The sequence below is a fragment of the Protomyctophum parallelum genome, assembly GCF_964188405.1.
Source record: "Protomyctophum parallelum genome assembly, chromosome: 8".
Taxonomy (NCBI): domain Eukaryota; kingdom Metazoa; phylum Chordata; class Actinopteri; order Myctophiformes; family Myctophidae; genus Protomyctophum; species Protomyctophum parallelum.
Genome location: NC_139703.1, coordinates 27,736,266 through 27,761,073, shown reverse-complemented (window position 1 = coordinate 27,761,073; position 24,808 = coordinate 27,736,266). Strand labels below are relative to the sequence as shown.

Sequence of the window (24,808 nt, the reverse complement as noted above, 5' to 3'; positions counted from 1 at the left end):
TGGAGATCATGTGTACCGATTTGCGTGACATTTGGATAAAATCTGAAGGAGTAATAATAGAAAATGTGTTTTACATATGTCGGCCTCCTGGTGGCGCTATAAAGAGCAGATGTGAAAAATTCCAGGCAAAGGTTTTTCCTTGACCTCTAGGGAGTTGGCATACAAAGTTATCCACAGTAAGTTAGAGGTAAAAGCACTTTTCGGCCAGTTATAGCGCCACCTTGAGGCTGAGTTGAAATTGTTCATGTGGCATTTCGTCCTCGGCCTAGTGGGAATGTGGGTGCACAATTTCAAGGAAATCACGCGATGTGTTCATGATTTGCAGCATTTTGTTTGAAACTGAGAACTCCTGTGAACTTTGGAAGCCAATCTTAACCAATCAGGATGGAGTCTGAGAAATCTGAAAGACCGGTTTCGTTGAATGGCTCTAGAGAGACTGTGTACCAATTTGTGTGATGTTTGGACAAAATCTGTAGGTGTACTGTGCAAAAACGTGTTTTGCACAAAGCGGCCTCCTCGTGGCGCTATAACAGGCCGTTCTGGAAAGTTTGGGGCAGAGGTTCATCGTTGGCATCCAGGGAGTGTGTGTGCAAAATTTGGCATCGACCGGGTTAACGGTGGCCGAGATTAGCTGCTCACGGACACACGGACGGACACACACACGGACGGACGGACGGACACACGGACGGACAGAGTGCAAAACATACTCTCCCCCCATGCCTTCGGCCTGGTGGAGACAATGAACAATTGAATGTAAATCAGGCATAAAAGCTGGGTTGCAGCTGCAGTGCTTAAAGGAGAATTCCATGCTACATAGAAGGTTTTCTTACCTTTATTTGTAGTTGTTACGTCCCCACCAAAGAGGTCCAGGTGTTATTTTGTGCAAAAGCGCATTATTGGCTATTTCCCCTACCATAAGCCCTCAATTAATTGAATTGAATTTTAATCCTACAATAAATGCGCCACGTCTCTGTCTGTCTGTCTGTGTGCGCGTGTGTGTACGGTTGTAATGCACGTAACTCGAGAACAGTTTGACCGACTTCACATTCAACACACACGTTACACACACAAAAAACAACAACAATGTAATAGATTTATAGGGGTTTAGGAAATCAACAAGATATTGGGGTGCCTGGCCCATTTATACCTTAAACGTTAATAAAAAGGATTTTAAAGTCAATTATAAAAACAACAGGAAGCCATGAAGTGTAGCCAGGACTGGAGTGATGTGGTCCCGTCTCCTGGTGTTTGTCAGGAGTCTGGCGGCAGCATTTTGGACAAGTTGTAAGCGGGAAATGGATTTATGGGTTAGGCCCGTGCATTACAATAGTCTAAGCGTGATGTGATGAATGCATGGATAACTTTTTCTAGGTCGGGGACTGTTAAAAATGGCTTGATTTGGCTTGAAAAATGGCTTGAGTTGGCTTAAGAAATGTAGAAACCACTCGAGTTGGCTTTTTGAAATGTATGGGCCTGGCGTTGTCATGAAAGGGAGCGGGACTGCGACGCTCTTGAGGGCTTATATAAGCGGAAATAACCAATAATGCACTTTTGCACAAAATAACACCTGAACCTCTTTGGTGGGGACGTAACAACTACAAATGAAGGTAAGAAAGCCTTCTAGCATGGAATTCTCCTTTAAAAGCCAGTTCATCTAGCATAGTGTAGGGCAGGCCTACTGTAGCTAAGTTTTGTGCAGACAGTGTTCCTGTGGTCCCCGAGGACCCTAACATGTGACTATTGGGGCCATGATGAGGCCCCTGTGGGCCACACATATGGTCCCTGGTGTGGCTATTCGGATGACAGTCCCCTGAACGATTATGGTACCAAGTTTGGTGCATGATCGGAGAAAATTGGAAAAGCATTGACGTGGCCATGCAGAATGCATGTTCTGTGTTCTGTCTCTGTTTGATGACTATGCATTTGTTTGACTGCCATCTTTGCAATAGCTGTGTATTTCATGAATGAGTTCATGTCTTTGCAATTGCTGTGCATTTCGAGTCAATTCAAATTCATAGCACATGCTTTGACTCAATATGCTTAGGAATTAGTTCAGGAATTAGTTCAGGCTAAAACTTACGAGTATGTGTATTATTACATTTAATCATCATGTAATTTCATTTGGTACATTTTTAAGCCAGTTCAGAACAAAAACATGACTTTGTTTATTTTCCTTTGACAAGCACGCTCTATGTGGCCCCTCTTCCCACAACTGCGGCAGTCCATAAGTTTACACCAGCAGGTCGTGGCGACTTTTTCGTGGCTGTTTTTCCACAACGACAACGACATGGCCCTTGTCCACTTTGCTTCTCTGTCTGTACTGTATGCACTCTGCCTGTTGTGTTTACAGTAGCGGTTGAGTCTCCTTTGAGGCCATTTCCATGGAGACACTGATGTTAATGACTTAATGTCAAGTCACTCTCGTTCAGCAGTTTCTTCTGTGCTGCTTCATTTCTTAGGCCACATACCAGTCTGTCTCTCGGTGTGTCATTTAGTACTTGTCCAGCTGCTTACCGTAGTGCTGAGTACAATGCATGAAGGGAAACCGTTATTGTTCTATGCTAAAGCACTAATGAGAATGAAAACAGACTCAACTGAGAAGCTCGCCTAGAGTACTTTATTGGTGTATTACCGTCATAAAACTGTCTTCATATATAACACACTCTGCTACACCAGTGCCAGTGGGTCTCAAAGTGTCCTTGTCCTTGAGTTGGTCCCAAATGGCCCTGTATGGTTCTGAGAGTGTACAAATGGAACCACATAACCAAATGGAATTTGTACACACATGGGTGTCCTTGAAATTTAGTTGAAGTTGAAGTTTGAGAACCACTGTACACTAAATGGAAAGAGCCTTAATTAGTATATCATCGGTAACAACACTTGTGAAGGAAGTAGTGGGAAGGGGCCTACACATTTTGTCCAAATATGAATCGGTGAGCCCACAAAAAAACCTTCCTGAACGGGCCTGTGCTCCAGAGGAGCAATTTTTCCTACTTGAAGAACTCCACCTCTTAGCAAAACAGAGTTGATACTGTTTGGGTCTAATGCGAAACTAACTAAGTTCAAAGTGGTGGTCTAGGTGACTTTGAAGTTACAGCCAAGGAAGCAGTATACTTATATTAGACAATGCACTATGTGTACAGCATTGGAAGCTATCTCAAAGGTCCATCAAAAAGTAACATTTCGGCCCAGACGGCTGGCGCAGACGTCCGGGCATCTAGGCTGATAATCCAGCCTGGTTTGAATCCCCATGACCTTTGCTAAGTGTTACCATGCACCAAAGGTCATCGGGATTCATCTCTCCCCATTTCCTGTCAGTTCATACTGTGTACACTATCAAATGAATAAAGGCATGCAGAAACATACCTAAACATTAAAAAATAAAAATAAATAAGCTACAGACCTCACAAAATTAATTAGTTTGGTTGATCCCCATTTCGGAGACAATTGTAATAATAACCAACAACAGCCAATTAGCTACTACAAACGTTATGCAAAGCTCGGCCAATCACAGCGGAAGAAGAATAATAAAAAGTGTGACAATAACTATAGTCTGTTTGCCAAACTACATAATAATAATTATCACACTTGTGTGAAGTGAGGGGTGCTCTTATCATCATACATCATCACGTTCCGGCAAATCACTTTTGGTGTCCTCACTTTTTAGCTTAATCACTTTTTAAGCCCTCAGCCAATGAAATCATCGCTATGGGGTACACACAGACACACAAAGCTGGGCAAAAACGGAATAATAATAATAAAATGTTTTCTACCCTTTTTCTTTGCCTCTGGGGGGGGGGCACCTCAGTAAAAACAGGAACTTGGTTTGGCTCCTCACCTTCCTCCCTGGTACTTCTTTGTTTATTCCTACTAACAACCGCATTATGTTTAGGGCAGTGGTGCTGCAGAATCTATCTTGAGAGACTAGATTCATCCTTATTATTAACACAACACATCTTCTCCCTGCTCATTTGATTACCCTCAGTGGCTCGGAGTGGAGGAGAGTATCACAAATGTTTATAGTTTACAGGAATGTGGTACCAAAATATAAATGTAATTTTTTACTTTTCTAAGGCTTTATTCCACCAGAGAGAGCTCCACAAATGTTGTACATAATCCAGATTCAAAAGCTATGGGAAAATATGTATTTGATTCTGCAGCATTTATATAGAAACTTAAGTCGATTATATTGTTAACTTCAAGTCCTCTATAAAGATCTGTCTTTATTCTATAATAAATATTGGTTAAATCTATTCGTGAGTTATCTGACTGAACTCTTTGTGCTTTTTGTCTTGTCAAGGCTAGGCATCTGTGCTTCGTGCTCCTGCTCTGCGTGTGCCTGGCGTGGGGTGGCGTCCTTGGTCCATGTCGATACTCTGTAACGAAGGACCACCTGCTGAGCCTCAACCGCCTGGTGAGACCTAATCCTACCCAGTGGTGGAAGAAGTACTCGCATGTTTTACTGAAGTAAACGTATCAATGCTGCAATGTAGGAATACTCAGTTACAAGTAAAAGTCTAAAATTCAAAATGTTCTTGAGTAAAAGTACAAAAGTGTTGGCATCAAAATGTACCTAAAGTACAAGTACACATTATGCAGAAGGTCTTATTTCAAGATGTATCCACCTTTTTCCTGTAAGTCTTTGCGTTTATGTGTGCATAAGTTCCCCTTTCTCTTGCTGTGTTGCCAGTTTTGTGGCCAGGTCTAAGAAAACAAGCACAAATGAAAATAGCGGATCTACAAGCTCACAGCGGACAGCGTGAGGTTGTACATATGTTATTTAAAAACACATAAATCGAAATATTTTGAATATTTTTCAGATGGATGTCTGTGGACAATTACATATTAATCTGGGGTTCCTTAACGTGAAGAAATGTGGGAACCACTGGTTTAAACAACATTAGGAAGCAAGCCCAAATAAGCAACTACTGTACACTTTAGAATCAAGCCCAAAGAAACATCAACCAGCTACTACCAATAATTTATTTACAAGTTACTTTACAGGAAAAACAAGTCAAAGGCTCAATAAGCAGATATGGCAACACTGCCTGAAGGAAGCAAAGCACATACACAAGGAGCCCCAGTACCTTGGTGGGGGAAAAGGTGGATAAAGCCTTTTTCTACAAGCTCACAATGTGTCGCATCGCGACGCATTGTGAGCTTAATAATAATCAAAATCTACAAGGTAACTAGTAACTACTAAATAAATTGTCCTTTAAGTAAAAGCACTTATAGTTACTTTCCTAATACCCCCATGCAGCAGTGTTGATTTTGACAGCAAGATTTAGATTTAGATTTAGCCAATTAGACAGTCTTTTGAATGAAATTCCGTGTAGTGGTAGTCATGTTTTAGTACATCTGAAATGTTTTGGTTTTAGTCTAGTGTTAGTCGACTAAATATTAAGATTTAAGTAAGTAATGCCTGATTTTACACTTGGTTGCATGCTGAAAATAGCCAATATATAAGCTCACAAGGCATTGTGCTGCGACGTGTGTACCATTTTAAAATCTCCTTAAAATCTCATTATAAAATGGTACAATTTTTTTCTACTAGGTCTGTGTCTCATAGGAGGGCTGTGGACACTTCAGAAAACTGCCTACCAGTGACATCATCATTTGGCAGGTTTATTTTATTTTTATTTTATTTTTCAAACACCCATGTCATATGTTATATTTTGATTTGTATTAACGTGAGAACAATGACTTTCATTAGCTAGCATGCTATCTTTCCAGGAACAGAAAGTCTCCAGTTTCTATTAGCTTTATTAGCATTCGGTGATGTCACTGGTAGGCAGGTTTCTGAACTGTCCACAGCCTTCCTCTGAGACACAGAGTGAGTAGACAGAAATGGTGCCTGTCCAACGTCTCCTCAGTCACAATGTTATTAGGGGAAAATAATAATAATAAATAAATTCGGACGGGCTTACGAACTACTTCGGAGAGTCAGGACATAAGATCAAAGGTTCGGGGGAACGTATTAACAGTCCTACAGTCATGAGTCCTACACCCTACCTAAAACCTAACCCTAAACCTAACCTCACAGGAAGCCACGGGTTAGTTTTAACCTGCCACGGGTTAGTTGTAACCTGCCATGCATGTCGGGAGCCACAGGTTAGTTTTAACCCACCACGGGTTAGTTGTAACCTGCTACGCATGTCAGGAGCCACGGGTGAAGTTTAATAACCCGCAGCACGGGTTAGTTGTAACCGGCAGCGCATGTCGAGACTCGGGAGTGACGGTGTTGTCGAACTGTCGGACAGTATGTCTAACCAACATTATGCACCCCCTGAAGTTCTGAAGGATGTCATCACGGTCACCTCCCTTTCTGAAAACTTCGGAAGCAGCATTGGGAGCGCATTCGTTGGTCCAACATGCGTTGCCGGTTAAGACTCACCCTTGGCTTCCCTAGGCTGTGAGGTTAGGGTTTGGGGTAGGGGACCAAGCACATGCACTTTATAATGAGAATTAGCGAGGACCAATGATATGAAGATTAGATTGAAAATGGGTGAAGAGCTCCTTTAAGCATATAGGCCTAGGCTATTTCTTTCGATTTTTCCTATATAACCTGGAAGTTAAAAGGATATTTCACTTTCAAACATGTTTGGGGTCATTTTAAAGTCTACGCAGGCTTTTGTGTTTCACGGTTTTTAAATTGGTATTTAGATGAATCAAAAACACCCGTCCTTGGTTCTGGTTACTTATTAAGAAAGACAAATACAATATTTAGCGGTTTGTGGGCTTCACGGGCATATCCTATATTCAGGTTTTCAACAAAACATCTCAATTTTCACTCCACAGATTGACAACCAGTTGGACAATGGTTGTGCAATAAGCTATCCATTCACAGAGCGCCACAGTCTGGTGAGTGAGTAGAAAAGAGTGCCTTGTGCCCTTGTCTACATAAAGCACTTTTGGATGTCAGTTGGTTTATTTAGAAGTAGAAAATGTGGCACTTTTCACTGGCATTGAGGGGTCTATATTGTACTGTGTGGATGTGTGGATGAACATGTTTACGTTTTAGTATACCCAACATTGGCTAGGATCGTGTGGTATAGTTTCCTCCTCCCCCTCCATCCTTCACTCACCCCCCTCTCCACCTGCCTTCGGCCTCCCGTTCGCCGTTGTTTATTTTATTCATTTTTCTTCCGTCACTTCCAATAGAGCGTCGCAGTCCCGCCCCCTACCAGGGCCCGGGAAATGATTCTCCGTTCATTTTCCTCATAGACATTTCAAAAAGTATTTATTTAAAGACATTTAACGCCGCAGACAAAGCCAACTCTTGTCGTGACAAATCATGACAATAAACAATTTTTTTTGGGCCGGACAAATAATTAGAAAGAAGAAAAGAACGGCAGGTTACAACACTTTTTTGTAATTATTTGTTTGGTCCAAAATATTGTGTTGTTATGAAAGGGGGTGGGACTGCGACGCTCTATATAGGCTCTCTCTCCCCCTCCATCCTTCACTCACCCCCCTCTCCACCTGCCTTCAGCCTCCCGTTCGCCGTTGTTTATTTATTTTTATTTTCTTCCGTCACTTCCAATATCCTTATCATGTAGGAGTAATCTATCCTGATTGGATAACATCGGTATCCTGGCCTGAACATGTATTTTCTGTTTACTATACGAGTTGTAGAGATGGGTAGACCCCTGATTGTGGAATATAGAGCATTGTAAGACTTATTTGAACAAAATAATATCACGCCACCTTTAAATTGACACATTTAAATAAGCCTATACCTCTTCTTTAATGGTGGAAGGAACCAGACATCACTTTACCGGAATTTGTTTTTGTCTTTCCTCAGGCAAGTCATTTCAGAGCCTGCAGGGGCTCTGATCACAAAGCCTACTTCTTTTTCTATTATAATTTTTATCCCACGATTTTGCAACCCATTTTTTCACCCAGTGTCAATTATCTAATGTAATCCTGGGTGCTACACTTCCTCTGCCAACCTGGGGGGGGGGGCAGCGGACTGGCCTCATGCTTCCTTCTATGCATGAGGAGTCCAAGCTGCTTCTTTTCACCTGACAGGGGAGAATTTCCCCGGTGAGACATACAAGGAACACATACAAGGAACACGTTATTCCGACCAGTTCCTTTCCCCTCCATCAGGCGCCCCGGCTGGCCAGGGGGAGGTAGTTTAGAGACCAGGATTACTGCATGTTTTTTGTGAGGGTACCTACTACCTAGGGGACACGGGGAGAACAACTGGTAAGCCTACTTCTAACCTCAACCTACTGTAGGAGTGCAGGTACTGTGTGCAACCAATAAAATGTATCTGACGAACTCAGGATATGTGCTGGTGGTACATAACTAACATAAGGGGTTAGCGCTCCCAGATGTAGCTACAGGTGCCATAAAATAGATTCTAAAGTTGACTGTCAGCCAGTAGCTAAAACAGGAGTGATGTGCACAAATCTCTTTGAACCAGTTACAAGCCTTTCAGGTGCATTCTGCACCAACTGCAGCCGAAGAACAACTTTGGCTGAAGCTATAGTTATAGGCTATAGTTGCAATACTCTAAATGAGATAGCCTGGAAATATTTATAGCTAGGCTATACATGAGAAGAGACAAGGACATTCTGGGACTGAACTGGTTCCGTTCCTTATTTTTTGGTTATATCACATCTGCATCTTCCAAGCTGAATAGTGACACACGCACTTTGGTTCTCACTTCAGGGCAAGAAGAAGCATTTGTTTTGGTTCCAGATCTCAACCAACTTTTAAGGATATGAACCAATTAATTTGGTTAAAAATTAGGTGGGAAAAAGAACGGCACCGGTTCAACCCCGGTGGGGTTGAAAAGCAAACCACAAACGGGTACCCCAAATTCACCCGTGATCATGGACATCATCATTTTAGGGCCTACCCAATAAATGCCTTGATGCAGCATATGAATCCGACACGTACTTCTTGGAATAGTTAACAAAGCAACGCCAAAAAAAATAAAAATAAAAATAAAAAATCTTTACCCTCCGGTCTAGACCGGATCACACAACGATTTAGAAACACAGACCAGGCTGGCCTCCGAGGTGGAAAGTCTGGAGTGTGGCATGCTGTGAGCTTGAGCTGTTTTTGCCAAATATCCGCCTGTTATGACATAAGGATGCTAGGGTTCATATGGTTAAAAGTGAAATCCATTATAACGAGTGAATACTAATTGTGAGTGCCCTGTAAGCCGTCTATAATAAAAAATAACTGTCTATATCCATCTATAACCAGATCTGACAACTCCCTTAACTGTTGCCTTACACTTCTGTATTTTATATATATGACAAAGAAAAAAGTTGAATAGCTCCAGACTTCGCACACTGACCGTCTGGATGTTTGCCTGTGACTTTCAAACAACTGGCTAGACCACAATGTTCTAGTCTCAGCTCGGTTACATCATCCATTCTCCCACAGTCTATAATCCACTTCTTACTTTACCAGATGACACACAACACGGTGAAGTAATGCTCTTTGTTTCATTCAAAACATGCATTTCTTTATGTATGAGAAAAAGATGCTGTCAATTCGCACGCACGCAAAACAGACATAATTAGCACGCAAGTATTGTGGACGTATGTGTGGTAAGTATACTGGATGTTGATAGTGACGTAATTAAGATATGTTTCAATGTCGGGTTATAACCGGCTTTTGATGGTGACGTAATTAAGATTTCAGATTACATACATGTATACATACAGACCATTTATCCACCCGACATTGAAACATATCCTAATTACGTCACCATCAACATCCAATATATATTCCTACCACGTATACCATACGCCAGCCAACCACAGTACAGTACTGTCAACTTGCGTACATACATGTATACATACATACGGTACGTTACCTGTTACCCAACCAATATTGAAACATATCGTAATTACGTCACCATCGACAGCCAGTTATATAATACGTTTCTTTAAAGGTTTATTTGTTGTTTTAGTATTTAATTTCAACTTCAAATTTCAACTTCAAATTTCAACTTCAAATTTCAACTTCAAATTTCAACTTCAAATTTCAACTTGTTTCAGCTTGTTGGCAAGTTGGCACTGGACAGAGTGCAGTTCTAGTTTTACATAGTGGTGATCATTCTGATCAACATCCCTGAAACTGACTGGTTTGAAATGTTCAACCTTTTGTGTCCTATAGAGTAAAACCTGTTACGTCAAAGCAACCTTTCCATATATTCTGGAGCTGCTGAACTCCCATTTCCAATACGCCAGGAAGTCAGACAACAGAAGATATGTCAACACATTGAAGAAGATGATCTACAACCTCTATTCTCAAGGATGTATACATGAGATCAATGAAGAACTTGAGGTAAGCAATAAAATAAGCATAAATGCGTAAAGCTGGCACAGCCTGGTCAACATACAGTGTAGGTCAATATTGTGCAAATTCAGAACAAACACCTCTCATTCTCCTATGTCTAGTATACAGTATAGCTTAATGGGCACTCTTTAGCTGCACATTGCCCTGTAAGGCAGGGGCTCCCAAAGTTGGGTCGCGAAACTATTTAGGGACATTTATTTTTATCATTATTTTAACTCATTCAACAGAATGAGTGAAATACAATATAAAAATGATTACAAATACATCTGAACCATAATTGTTACAAGATCCCTAGTAAGGTTGGGCGATATGCCAATTGTTTTCAACCGCCAATCGTCTGACCAATATTCGCCGATTGACGATGTATTCGTGTCATAAAAGTAAAGTGAGAACAGCTCACTGCAGGTTGCAAAAAAGCCAGATCTACAAGCTCTCAAGGCGCCGCGTCCTGCCTGTTTTCGCAGCTCCGTTCGCTAGGCGTTGAGAGCTTGTAGATCAGTCTGTTTCTGCAGACTGCAGCGCAGCCAGGGTAACTTGCTCCCTTCCCTCCCCGCACCGGTCGTCGGAGGCTCGGAGCTGCGGCCGGGCTGATCCACACAGGCTCTCAAGGCATCGCGTCCTGCCTGTTTTTGCAGTGCCGTTCGCTACGCGTTGAGAGCTTGTAGATCTGTCTATTTTTGCAGCGCTGGTGTCGGGGTTAGTTCACGTTGTCAATAAAAATAACTTGGATTACAGGCGAAGATGAAGTTCAATCAGTGGGTTGCACCAGTATTGGCTACACGCTAAGCTAATCGCTAAGCTAATGAATGATCCCCGTGCCTATACACTAACACTAGTAGACAGTTTTTTTATTTTCCCCCCCGCCACTCACGGGTGGCGCATTGGGATTGTGATGAGACACGAGACAGCAGTGTGCATTCTGTTGTGACTGTATATTATTAAACTGCATGGGTCTGGACTCCGGAGCTTAAACAACATGTAGGCTACAGCCTCCCTCGGCTCCCAGCCAGGCTGCCGTAAGTGCCGTGCCGCGGTGCCCGATGCTGGCTGCTGACAGTGCGGGGACTGTGGGAGCATACCATTATAACGGGGGATTTCCACCCGGCCGCTGTTACTACTTTGCTGGGCCAAATTGATTCACATGTTGCTCACACTTTACAGGTTATCTGGGCTAAATCGTCCCGAGAAACCGCCTAATAAAAATATTCGGCGATTGGATTCGTATATTCGCGATTGACAATGTATTCGTATCGTCACCCAACCCTAATCCCTAGTCGACTTAATACATTACATGTGCGGATAAATGCGCACCAAATGTGCACGCTTATGTGAACGCTTATGTGCACAAAATTATTCCGTGGTTCGGGTTGTGTTGCGAGTCAATGGCAGCATTATTTTGGGGTCGTGGGCTGAAAAGTTTGGGAACCCATGCTGTAAAATTGTTGAAATGCTGCTTTTGCAAATTGTATGCTTATGCTTATTATTATGTATCTCAGTGTAGAGAGATAGGAAACACAGACATGAGAGACATGTCCGACAAGATGGGGTCAGATTGTGTGTGTGTGTGTGTGCGTGTGTGCGTGTGTGCGTGTGTGTGTGTGTGTGTGTGCGTGCGTGCGTGCGTGCGTGCGTGCGTGCGTGCGTGCGTGCGTGCGTGCGCGTGTACATTCCTGCCTATACAGTGCACATGCTTCTATACTACTTCATGCGATCATTTTTCATTTCTCTCTATTTCTGGCAGGACAACCCAGTAAGGTTTACCAGGGTGTTTGGCAGCTCAACAAAAGACGCTCTTAAAACGGCTAGAAGTGTGTTCCAGATGTATATGATGCTAATGTCAGAGAGTCTTGGCACTGTGGATTGGAGTTGCCAAGAAGAGTATGCTGTGGAGGAGACTACCGAATCCCCCACTGTTGTCTCAGACACCTCCGCCACAGGTACAGTGGGTTATTGCTACTGAGCTCGGCACATTTCCTTAGGCCTGTCGCACAACTCTGCCACCCCCAGACACACCACCATAACTTTGTGTGTCAATGAGAATTCATCGGTGAGCGCTGCAGCCTCCAGTCTTTGCCTTCTGTTTGCTAATGTACATGGCCACCGGTTCGGGGACTGAGTTCTTAAATTGCTCCAGCACAATAAGAGCAGCCAGGTCATCGGTAGTCCTTCACCCCTGAAGCCACACACCAGTGCTCGAAATGCGTTGACAGGTCCCGGGCAAACTCAAGATAGGACTTATTATTGCCTCTGCATACTCAAGATAGGACTTATTATTGCCTCTGCATATTTGGCGCACGTACGCCCAGTGAGCACGCACTGGGCGTGCGTGCTCACCGTCCGGTCCAAATCACCCCAGCCCTGAGCGTCTGCCACCCGCTCGTACAGAGTGAAGAAAACTTCCACCTCTTTCTCATTGAACTTTGGAACCAACCGAAGACGATTCAAAATATTGCCATTGTCACCACCTGACTTCTCCCTCTTTACCTCACTCACCTTACCCTCTCTCACCAACTTTAGCCACGCGTCCTCAATCTCCAACCTCACCATCTCTGTCTCGTGCTTTAACTTTTCCATATCCAAAACCTTCTCCTTCAGTTGTACTTGTAAGGCAAAATCCCTCTGTCAGTTGTATGTGTTTTATCCTGCAACTGCATTTGTAAGTTCAACAACTCTTTCTGCTGTTCAAAAGTTAGCACTGTGACTGTGACTGCGTCTGCGGCTACACTCTCCTCCTGAGCCACAAACGCAGACGGCGGTGCATGGGCTCAAAACCTGCTGCTCATACAGCTTCTCTTTGATCATGGCCAAAGGACCCTGTCCTTCCCTGCTCTCCTGTCAGCAATGTCGATGCAATAATGACAAACAACTCAAAGCCAACGGAAACAAAAGAAAGCAGCGCATTTAAATAAAGTTTACCAAAAGCATTTTAGCTTTAACAAAGCCTCCATTTGTTATGGCTGGCTTGGGGGCTGCCAATCCAGCACTGCAAAGGAGATTGGGCCTGACACAGAACGGCACACATTCCTTAAAGGCACAGGGGGCATGCAAGTCACCCATGACTTCGGGGATTTTCCACTATGTGCCAATGTGTTGGACAATTATGTCCTTTTATAGAAAGGGAGAGAAAGATGCTGTCTGACATTGTCTGTAGTGACATTCGTTACCTTTCACTCACAGAGTACAGGTTAATGCCATTGACAACACCCTCTCTCCTCTCTTTCAAAACCTCACTCAAAACCCACCTTCAGGATAGCTTTCCCCAGCTGAGGTCTGGTAAGGATGTCCCCCCCTTCCCTCGTTTATCCTTTTATCTTTTTAACCCTGTACTGTTGTTGTATCTGTTACTGTATGTTTTGCTTTGTTTTTTTTTCTTAATAAAGTCTGTTCCGTAGTGTTCCTATGTAAAGCGCTTTGGGTATTTAGAAAAGCGCTATATAAATGTAAGCTATTATAAGCTATTATTATTATTACTAGTGCTCACCAGATTGAATCCCACGCATTTCACTATTTAAACTTGTTCAGCTTCCATTCTTCTCTTGGTAGAAGCATCAACCAATCCAGAGTCTGTAATTCCTTCTCACAAAATGTGTAACAGGAAGCGGTCATCTGTTTGCCATTTCCATTCACGAAAATGTTGTTTTGTGTGTCTCACTGCTACATGGGGAAAGATGTTTACCCTGCTGCAATGGTAGCTGCCTGGGATGAAGAGAGATAACAAAAAATATTATACACCATTCGAATAGTGTATTAGCTGAACATGATTTTCCTCCTTGAAATAGCATAAAATGGTCATTACAACTCAATCAGCAATTATTCATCAACCAATCCCGATGCATGCAGTCCCTCCGGGTAATGGAATATAAACAGCAGACAATAATGAGTGCACGGAACATGTGACAGTAGCCTATTTCCTGACAAGATGTCAGGAAATACTTGTATTTTTCTAAACACTACAAGTTTAAGCATGTTGTCATTGCCAATATTTGAAAACCCACCTTTTCAGACTCCATCATGGCCCATAGCACTTACCCTAACCCCTTAGATAGCATTTCTGTTGGCTTAGATAGCATTTGACACAGACTTATAGCATGTTATGTAGACAGCACTATAATTGTATTGTATATAGTCATAGCACGCCATAGTACATATGTATAGCATAGTAGTGAATATGTATAGTTTATTATGTATAGTGTATGTATAGTTTCATCATATAGATATTCCACTGTTACCTTCTTAGCTTACGCATGTTTCATGATAAATGCTTTTATGTGATGTATTCCCATGCTTTTGTTCTTGCCTAAATGTAAGTCGCTCTGGATTAAGAGCGTCTGCTAAATGCCTAAATTGTAAATTGTAAATTGTAATTCAATTTATCGTGTTTACAGTTTGTGTGAGCGACAGAGAAACATGACCGCAACTGTTTATGAAGATTATATGTCCTGTCCTATTGTTGAGCAATTGCAAAACATCCCATTAAGCATACATATTAAATGCTGAAGTCCGCTATTGCCTCATTTGAGTCTGCATGTACCCCAGCCAGCAGAGCCTCATCTGTAAATGTCTACGCTATGAGTTTTCGTATGGTTTTAACAATGTAACGTCATGTTTGTCCTAGTGATGCCACAGCAGCCACACTACCTTTCGATGTGTTCACTGTCCAAACGCGTTACACTGGGGGCAGCATAACGATGCAATGACAGCCCTTTATATATCTTCTCCCCATTGATCATAAACCTGCACAACCCCAAAACATTGCTGAAGGCTTGGGGATAGTCCGTGTTTCTCCTTAAATTAAAATGACAGTGGCTCATTTCATTTGCGTTATGAAAAACATAATAAAGATACAATTGTAATTAATTACTCCTTTTTCCCACATTGTTATCCTTCTTTTAGGTACAAGTAGGCCTAGTCCTGAATGCCAGTGCTCTTGTTCCATTTCGACTCAGACGACCACCGTCTCCTACCCTGCCAACAGCGTATGGAGAAGGCCTCGGCAGCCACGTCCTAATCAGCAAACACCTGGCATCAGGCCACCCAGGTCCCTCTCCCCTAGTGGCGCACAGACCAACGGCTCCATTCCTTCGGTGGCAGTCGGTCTCCCAGATACACATCCCATTAAGAAGAGGGACACCTCATGGCTGTTCCATCCGCCGACTGTAAAGGAGCACCAGCCATTGCTCCATAAGCCGGAGTGGAGAAGCAGACGGTTCCCATTAGGAAACCGGACTCAGGACTCATTGAAAGACAAATTGGCTCAATCTGGGGCAGATGCTTCCCTGTATGGTATGATGGACATTACTCAAAGTAGTGACGGTAATACAAAACACGTCTTGGCAAAGAGATCACTGGATTCTAGTAACTCTGGAGCCCCTTACACTGTTCTTCAAAATGGGGCTTCAAGTCTTAAACCTAAGGCTATGGGGAAAGAAACTGAGAGCACTATGAATACTTCATACCATGATACTGAGAGGGTGCCTTTTGTTGCTGTGCAACCATATATGATGGAATTACATTCATATGAACTGAAAGATAGTTCCATGGCGGAGGATCCCAAAGCCCAAACTGCATTTCCAAAGGACATTAATGCAATCCAGGACATTATTATTAAAGGTAATATTTTGATAATTAATGAATTAGTGAGTGTGTGTGTGTGTGTGTGTGTGTGTGTGTGTGTGTGTGTGTGTGTGTGTGTGTGTGTGTGTGTGTGTGTGTGTGTGTGCGTGGGTGCGTGTGTGCGTGTGCGCGTGCGTGGGTACGTGCGTTGGTTGATATTATTATTATAACCTATGTCTCAACAGTACAGTATTAGTAGAATAATGAGGTATACAATACCAACAAACATTGTCCTCTAAGAAAAACCCTTAATAAACACAACCACAAACAGGATACCCTGTGGATAACGAAAGGCATTGAAAATGCCTGCAAAAAGAAAAATGCATTATACAGAAAATGTATCAAACAAAGAACAAAAGAAACAGAGACCCGTTACAAGACATACAAATAAATTGACTAACATCATAAGATACAGTAAAAAACACATCAAAGCTACTTGGAAAACACTAAATAGCATAATTAGAAAAGGTACTGGGACAGGTGAAAATCCAAAATACTTATCCAAAAACAATAGCCAACGAATTCAACGATTTCTTTGTCATTTCTTTGAACCAAGCCTAGCCAACAAAATAGCAGCACCAGGAGACAGAGAAGCCGACTATAGAATTATAAATCAAAATCCACATTCAATCTTTGTCAGAGGTGTACAGGAACAGGAGATATTGTACATTGTAGGATCATATGAAAATAAAAAGTCCACTGACAGTTCTGATATTGATATGACATTAATTAAAAATATAATACCATAATCACACCATTAACACATATTTACAACATTTTCAACAGGCATTTTCCCCAACACCATGCAAACGGCCAAAGTTATCCCCGTCTACAAGAGCGGTGACAAACATCAATACACTAACTATAGACCTATCTCTCTGTTATCACAATTCTCTAAAATATTAGAAAAAATATTAGTTATAAGGCTAGATACATTCATTGATAAACACCATTTACTGAGTAACCACCAATATGGTTTCAGATCCAACAGGTCCACTTCAATGGCAGTAACAGAGCTAGTGGAGGCAATAACAACCAGTATAGACAAAGGGGAATACACCATAGGGGTCTTCATAGACCTCAAGAAGGCCTTCGATACGATACACTCTACTAAAGAAGATGGAGAGGTATGGTATCAGAGGAGTTGCCCAAGCATGGCTAAGAAGTTATCTAAATGACAGGCAACAATTTGTACATATGGAAAATGGTGATTCAGGCTTTCTAAAAATAACATATGGAGTACCACAGGGTTCAGTACTGGGTCCCAAATTATTTATCTTATATATTAATGACCTATGCAAAGCACTGCCACTGTTAAAATGTGTCCTGTTCGCAGACGACACCAGTTTACACTACCCCGGGAAAGATCTCGGGCAGCTCCTGCACACAGTGGAAAGGGAACTAGAAATCCTGAAATCCTGGCTTGATGTCAATAAAATGTCATTGAACCACTCCAAAGCCTGGGAATTACAATAGACCACATATAGATAACACCAAAAGATAGATAACACCAGGATAGACTACTGCAATTCACTCTACATTGGCATCGAACAGTCTGCAATTAGACGACTGCAACTGGTCCAGAACGCTGCTGCTCGCTTATTAACTGGTACCAAAAAGAGAGAACGCATAACCCCCGTGTTGGCCTCCCTTCACTGGCTCCCGGTTTCTTTTAGAAACGATTTTAAAGTCCTCTTATTTGCTTTTAAATGTTTAAATGGGCTGGCCCCCCGAGTATCTCTCCGAGCTCGTGAAACCCTACACCCCGGCTAGAGCTCTGCGCTCCGCTGATCAGGTACTGCTAGAGGGCCGAATAATCAAGAAGAGAACTAGGGGCGCACGCTCTTTCGCGGCTGCAGCTCCCAGGCTCTGGAAGAGCTTGCCCCTTTATTATTCGATCTGCCCCGTCTATTAATGTTTTTAAGTCTCATCTTTTCTCCCTGGCTTTCAATCCCTCTTGAGTCCATTTTAGGTTTTACTTTATCCTAGCTCTTTTTTTTTAACTTATTTTAACCTTTCATGCTTATATTTTTGTCATAATTTCTGATTGTGTTTCTTGTTTACATTCTGTGTTCTCTTGCTTGTCTCTGTTTTGCCACTGATCTGTACACCACTTTGGTCAACCTTGGTTGTCTTAAAACGTGCTTTATAAATAAAGTTTGATTTGATTTGATTCGAAAGAAAACTATCAAAATCAATTGCAATACTATATAAAATGAAACACAAAAGTAAACAAAAACTCACTCTACATACTATACTGCTCCCTCATACTTCCATATTTAACTTATTGTGTGGAAGTATGGGGGAACACCTTTAAAACAATCATCAAACCAATCTATTATGTTGCAAAAGAAAAAACATAAGAATTGTAAATCAAACCGAGTATATACTATAGCACCAACCAATCCACTCTTTATAAAAACAAATTATCTCAAATTAGAAGACCTTAGTGGACCTGAATACGGCTGTAATTATATACAAGGTATACAATAAAATACTCCCCACCTGCATGCAGGAGCTGTTCGAACTAAGAGAGTCACAATATCCACTCAGGGGGACGGCTTTATTCAAAATAGGAACCAGAAGGACAGACACAAAAGGCAGATGCCTATCCGTAAAGGGGGTTAAACTATGGAATAATCTAGACAAAGAAGTATGTGTACAACGCTTACAATTTTTTTTTTTTTAAGTTTAAAAATCAAGTATTAAATACATTAACATGAGAAAGTACTCCAACTGTTACTAAAACCTCAACAAATGTACAACAATCAACTGGGAGGAATGTGTCACTTACATTAAAACAAAGATAGTTATTTTTTAACTTTTTTGAAACATGAACGTTTTCAGTATATATCATTATTATTATTATTACTACGATTATAATAATTATTATTATTATTGTTATTATTATTATTATTATTATTATTATATTTTGTATGTATTATTTAAACCAATGTCCAAACCAAAAAAAATGTATTGTTATAAAAAACCCAGCCACGTTCATAAAGGGTAAGCACCATAAGCCTTGGCTTCAGCCTACACCTTTTCGGTGCCACTTTTATAAGTGGATCCAATATCCACTTATGCATACTACATATGCATATGTATGTATTATGTGCTCCCTTTGTTCTTTTAAATACACCGAATAATACTTACCTTACTTACCAAGTAGTGTACTGGCCGGTGTTCATGGAACTAGTAGTATTTAATGTTTTAAATAGCCAAATGTTTTACTGTTATGATTAGGAAGAATTTAAAAGTATTAGAACAAAATACTGTATATTAGAATTCAGATTTAACATATTCTGTAATGTACATAACATACAACTTCACAATTGTGCAGCAATTACTTATGTGTACACTGTGTGACATATGAGATGTGTTTTGCAGATTTTGCAAGATATAATGAACAGTGAATCATTATTACTGGACCAAAGCAGATGATAATCACCCTGAAGGGTTATCTGTCTGTATTACACAGCTACATATAAGATTTACATTTACACAAAATATAACTACAAAATATTATATCACCCCCTCTCCCCAACAAAGGTACAACACAGTCTTATTGGATTCTATAGTTGGAACTGTGAGAAAACTCTGTAGCCTTCTTAAGATAAGCCTACTTATTTACTTAAGATTGTTAAACTGAAGCATTACCTACAGTACGAGAAACTGTATATTACACTGCTAATTACACAGCTACTTACAATTGCTGTTATGCATGGTTATTAGCTTACAGGTTTATAGGAGGCTAGCTAGAAAGATTGACCAATAAGAATTGAGCATTGAACCAAGCCATGTAACAATTATCAATAATAATAATACTAATAATAATAATTGTAAACTGTGGATGAGTAGCAGAAGAGGAAATGGAGGGTGTTGAGAAAAGGGAATATCAGAAATATATCGTATTGGTCTTTTGTTAATTGACTTTTTTGTTGGCTTTCTGCCGTGTACACAATTGTGATTAAATGTAAAATGAGCATACACATAATTGTGGCCTTAAAGGGCCGTGCCATCACAGTTATTTAAAAACTTCTGTTATATAATTCCTGACTTAAATTATATTTGCTGGCCCATATCTGCTCTTTCACTGAATATGGAAAATTCAATATGCAACCTCATCATTACTTCATGCTATCCTGCTTTGCTCTCTCTCTCTATCTCTCTCTCTCTCTCTCTCTCTCTCAGATGTGCTTCCTAACATAGAATCTACGGCCACCAGCAGGACGTCATTGTACGAGGGTCCAAAAGAAAAAAATGTGGATGGAACCAGTAGCTGGGAACAGCTCTCTGGCCAGCCGGTATTCACCTTGGCTGCAGTTTCTGGGGGATTTTTGTTATTCTTCGCCTTCTATTGTTTCATAAGGAAAATAGTAAGTAATAGTTATGCTTTGAAATAAATAGCGTTGCAAAATCAAATTGACTACTAGAACAAAAATCTATAAAACGGTCTGGGTTCTATTGAAATTGTTACCTAATACCGACAATTAAGATGTCAAAGCATGTCAAAGTTAGCTGGGTATAGTCAGCATAGTCAATGTCACAAGTCCACAGGCCATTGACTGACTGACTGACTGACTGAATGAGTGAATTACTGACTCACAGACTCAAATTGATTAGAACTGACATCTATTAAAAAAGGCAGATGGGTTATGTTCAAATTCTTACATAAACTGAAGGCCATTAAAATGTAGGTCTACGTCAAAGTTAATCTCATAGTCAATCTCAAGTAAATACAGACTGACTGACGGACTGACTGATGCAACCTTATTGAAACATAATATGCATAATCGTTTTTTCCTGTTGTGTGCTGTGTGGTCAACAATCTTAACATAACCCATGTAACCCATTTCACTGGGCAATACAAACCCGGTATGGCCCATCAAGTTACTGGACAGAATTGTACAGCCATTTGGTTTAGTTTTTCCCTCTCACCTTCTGTGCCGTTTCCTCTACATGTATATCTACTGTATATAACTGCATTTTCTGCATGCAGGAGTGTAATTTCAGCTGTCTACTGGTAGTTCATAATATTGGCAAGATAAATGCATTCACATGCACCGGAGCATAATATTTGATTCATTTTCAAAGGAAAACTGCCAGTCCCCTAGCCTAGCCAGTGCAACCCACTGATCCAAACTCTGAAAGGCTCTGCATGGAACATTTTCTTATATGAGTCCAAATTGTCAATCATCTTTATGTGCTCTCTGTGAGAAAGGAACCGGAGTGATAATAATTGCACAATTCTAATAGTTTTCTATATTGCATTCATCATAAAATGTGAGTGAATAGAATTTCTACGTCCAGTTCCTTGTTACAGAAGACAGAAAACAGAAAAAGAGGATTCCTTTATTTCTGAATCTATTTTACTCATATTGCACCAAATACAAGCCAGTGGGCTTTTTCTTACTCTCCTCTGTATATTTAATTATCTTTAAAAATTTATCCCACAATTTTGCAACCCATTTTTTCACCCAGTGTCAATTATCTAATGTAATCCTGGGCGCTACACTTCCTCTGCCAACCTGGGGGGGGGGGGGGGGAGTCCCCTAGAGGTCTAGGGCCTATTCCTTTTTTGCCCTCTAAATAAATCTCTTCACTGAAAATAGCAGCTGTACAAGCTCAAATGGTAAAAGAAATGGTAAATGGTGCATTTATATAGCGCCTTTATCCAAGGCGCTTTACAGAGATTGTGCATTACATTCACCCATTCATACACCGATGGCAGCGGAAACCATGCAAGGCACCAACTAGCACATCGGGAGCAATTAGGGGTTCAGTGTCTTGCTCAAGGACACTTCGACAGTAACTCTGGGGGAGCCCGGGTTCGAACTGGCAACCTTACGGTTACCATCCAGGCACTCTACCCCTGAGCCACCGCCGCCCCCCCATAGTGCTTTCTTGGGTTTAATTAGCATCCTTTCGTATAGAACTGTACTTTCTGTGCTTTTTTTTTCAAGTATTCAATCAATCAATCAATCAATCAACTTAATAGATCTGCTATTTTCACAGACTGTTTGCCCCATAGGAAGGATACGGTTCAAGTGGTTAAATAATCTGTGAGCATCTTTCAGAATTAAATGGGACAATAAATCAGTTTAAATATTATTCAGTCGTACCTGCTTTTTGATAGCCTATTAGAACATTTGAAACTAATGACAATCTGAATGTGTGTTTGGAAAGACAATCAAAATGTTTTGCTTTATTTTATTTCAGAGATTTGAAGGCCTATTCCATTGCTCTCGTCTCACTGACAAAAAGAGGTAATTTATGATACAGTTGTTCTAAAAACATGGCACAGCCAGATGCGGTCTTACCATTGGGCTAGGGTGGGCTACAGCCAGGGGGCCCCGACAGGGGGAGGCCCTCCAAAAGAAAAAGAAAATATATATATTATTATTATTTTATGATTTGAAATTGTAAAGTGTTGCAATCCTATTCAAGTGAGATTTATGTTTAGTTATTGTACATGTAGTATTATGATTAAAACATTGAGATGCTGTGTTGTGGGGTAGCTGTGGAAACCCCTGTCAATGTCGCTGTGCATGGCAGCCTGCATTCAGCGACTAGTCTGTCTGTCTGTCTGCCTGCCTGCCTGCCTTTCTCTTTTGGGGGGGGGGGGGGGGGCTGGGACATATATACTGTATAATAAAATTATATGATAAGGTAAGCGAACAGTGATTATGTATACAATACATTATGTTTATTTTTTGTTTAATTGTTTTACAGGGTGGGCAAAGAAGTGGCGCTCCAGCCTTGTGACACCATTGTGTGAGAGAACTGGTGAGTGTTGTTTCCTTATTGGGGGGAAGAAATCCCAATCTTAAACCCTGTAGGCCTGTACGGCGAGTAGCAGAAATATCTGCTATTATTAAAGATACTCTGATAAAAAATATATATATGCCAAGTTGATGGTTGTTAATGAAATAAAAAATGTCTTTTCTGAATACAATTCTTATCAATATGCTCTTTTTATTGTCTTTTTACTGACAATGGCATTAGAGCTAAACTAACCCTAAGTCAGCTATAGATTGAGTTATACTGAAATGTAAGGTAAACTACTTATTTGTGTCTTTTTTTCTCTCTCTCTCTCTTTTCTTTCCAGGCTTTGAACATGTCAGATGAAATACATGGAAATGTTTGAGCTAATCCCGTTTTCCTCTTGATGTTATCTTATGTTGTGTGTGTATATATACAGTACATATATATGGATATAAAAGAAGTATCTATTTTTATACAGATTAAGTTTATTCATGCTAATGTATTGTCAGAATTTTAAGAGAGTGCTTTTACTATTTTCTAAGTCGGTGGTTCTCAATGTGTTCCAGGGGCTCCTCAGCTAAATGATTGATTGTTAATCTCTGCCATTATTACAAGTATAAGTAAATACAGCTAGAGAACATAGAGGAATGGCTATCTTGATATTTTCACTGTTATCTCTATACCTGCAGTACTGCGTAGTAATGGCTTAATGCATATCAACACGGGTTTCCTTGAAATTAAAAAGTTTGAGAATCACTACTCATGGCGCCCATATTTTAAGATATGCATGTGGAAATTAAGCTGTCTTTACAGTTGTAGGACTGCAGTTTAATAACAGCATATAGCAGACTACTTGATAATGATAACAATTGATGGCTTATTGCAATCGAGTGTGTCTCTCCTTTTTAAGTCACTTAAATCAGTGATGAGATCCATGTGGACTTCTTTTGGCAAATGATGTCAGTCATCGTCGATGATGCGCGCACACATCCGTGGAGCAGATGATCACAGACATACTGTCTGAAACATCAAAATTCAATATAGTGGCTTGAACTGCATGGGCGGAAACAGCCACTAACAAGACCTACTGCTTTAGAAAACAATTCTGTGCCGTCACAATGTATGATTGCTTTTAAAAAAGCATTTGCATTGCTGATATTTAGATTTTAACCTCTTGTTTTCGCCCATGCAGTTCTAGCCTCAAGTACTCTGACAATGGATAATGCACACTATAGTCTATAGATAAGAAGTACTACACTACTGCACTAAGAATAATGACAGCACTATATGCTTACAACAACCCATGGAATCAAAAGAATAGTCTGTTATTTACCCTTGTCTTAAGAAACCTTTTATCCTGAGAACTGGACCAAGCCCCTGCATGATGAGAATGATTTCCATTGTGTTGTGTGCGGCGTGACATGTCCGTCAGCTTGTACAATACGACCACAGATATCTTGATATATGAAACTACAGCAGTGAGGCTCTGTGAAATGTAGCCAACTTGTAAACCCACCAGCGCCACTAATGCAACAGAACTAACACTAACACCAAGAACATCAACACTGCAAAGTCTGCAGAGGGCTTTTGCAAACACAATGTGAAAAATGACTGCATTTACTACCCATTGATATGCTTTGTACTTTCAAGTCTATTCAAGTCATTATTCAACATTAAATGTACAAATGTTCCAATAATTACATCAATATGAGAGTCCAAATGTGCCAAGTGATTTGTCAAGTAATTACTATACGTTAAGATTAATGTTATCATATTGTTGCTATCGTGGCAAAACCTTGTATATCTCCATGTTTGGTATTTTTGCTTTATCATAAATTGATGCACTATTTTGTTGTGTGACGGTGTAACACAAATTAAATGGAGAAATATTGAAATTTCCTGGCCATGTGAAAGTGGTTACGCACTGAGCGATAGTCAGCTATCATCTGTCTAAAACTGGGTTATAACTGGTCTAAAAGTTAAAGACTTTTAGAGATTTTGGCTTAGCTAAGCTTAGATATTGATTAGCTACTTTTAAGCATTTATATATAGACTGTCTAGCTGTTGAAATTACGTTGTTTCAATGTCTAATCTAAGCTTA

The 24,808-nt window shown here is 40.6% G+C and overlaps 1 protein-coding gene across 1 annotated transcript in view; it reads left to right on the top strand.

Moving 5' to 3' along the window:
• Positions 1-24,503, top strand: part of csf1a (colony stimulating factor 1a (macrophage)) — a 37,583-nt gene extending 13,080 nt beyond the window's left edge. The window contains exons 2-10 of the mRNA XM_083770411.1: positions 4,301-4,414; positions 6,799-6,861; positions 10,144-10,314; positions 12,068-12,263; positions 15,220-15,936; positions 20,134-20,318; positions 22,162-22,208; positions 22,675-22,728; positions 23,051-24,503. Of these exons, the coding sequence (XP_083626537.1) occupies positions 4,301-4,414; positions 6,799-6,861; positions 10,144-10,314; positions 12,068-12,263; positions 15,220-15,936; positions 20,134-20,318; positions 22,162-22,208; positions 22,675-22,720 (1,539 nt within the window). The 3' untranslated portion in view covers positions 22,721-22,728; positions 23,051-24,503. The remainder of the gene's footprint in view (positions 1-4,300; positions 4,415-6,798; positions 6,862-10,143; positions 10,315-12,067; positions 12,264-15,219; positions 15,937-20,133; positions 20,319-22,161; positions 22,209-22,674; positions 22,729-23,050) is intronic.
• Positions 24,504-24,808: the final 305 nt, after the last annotated feature.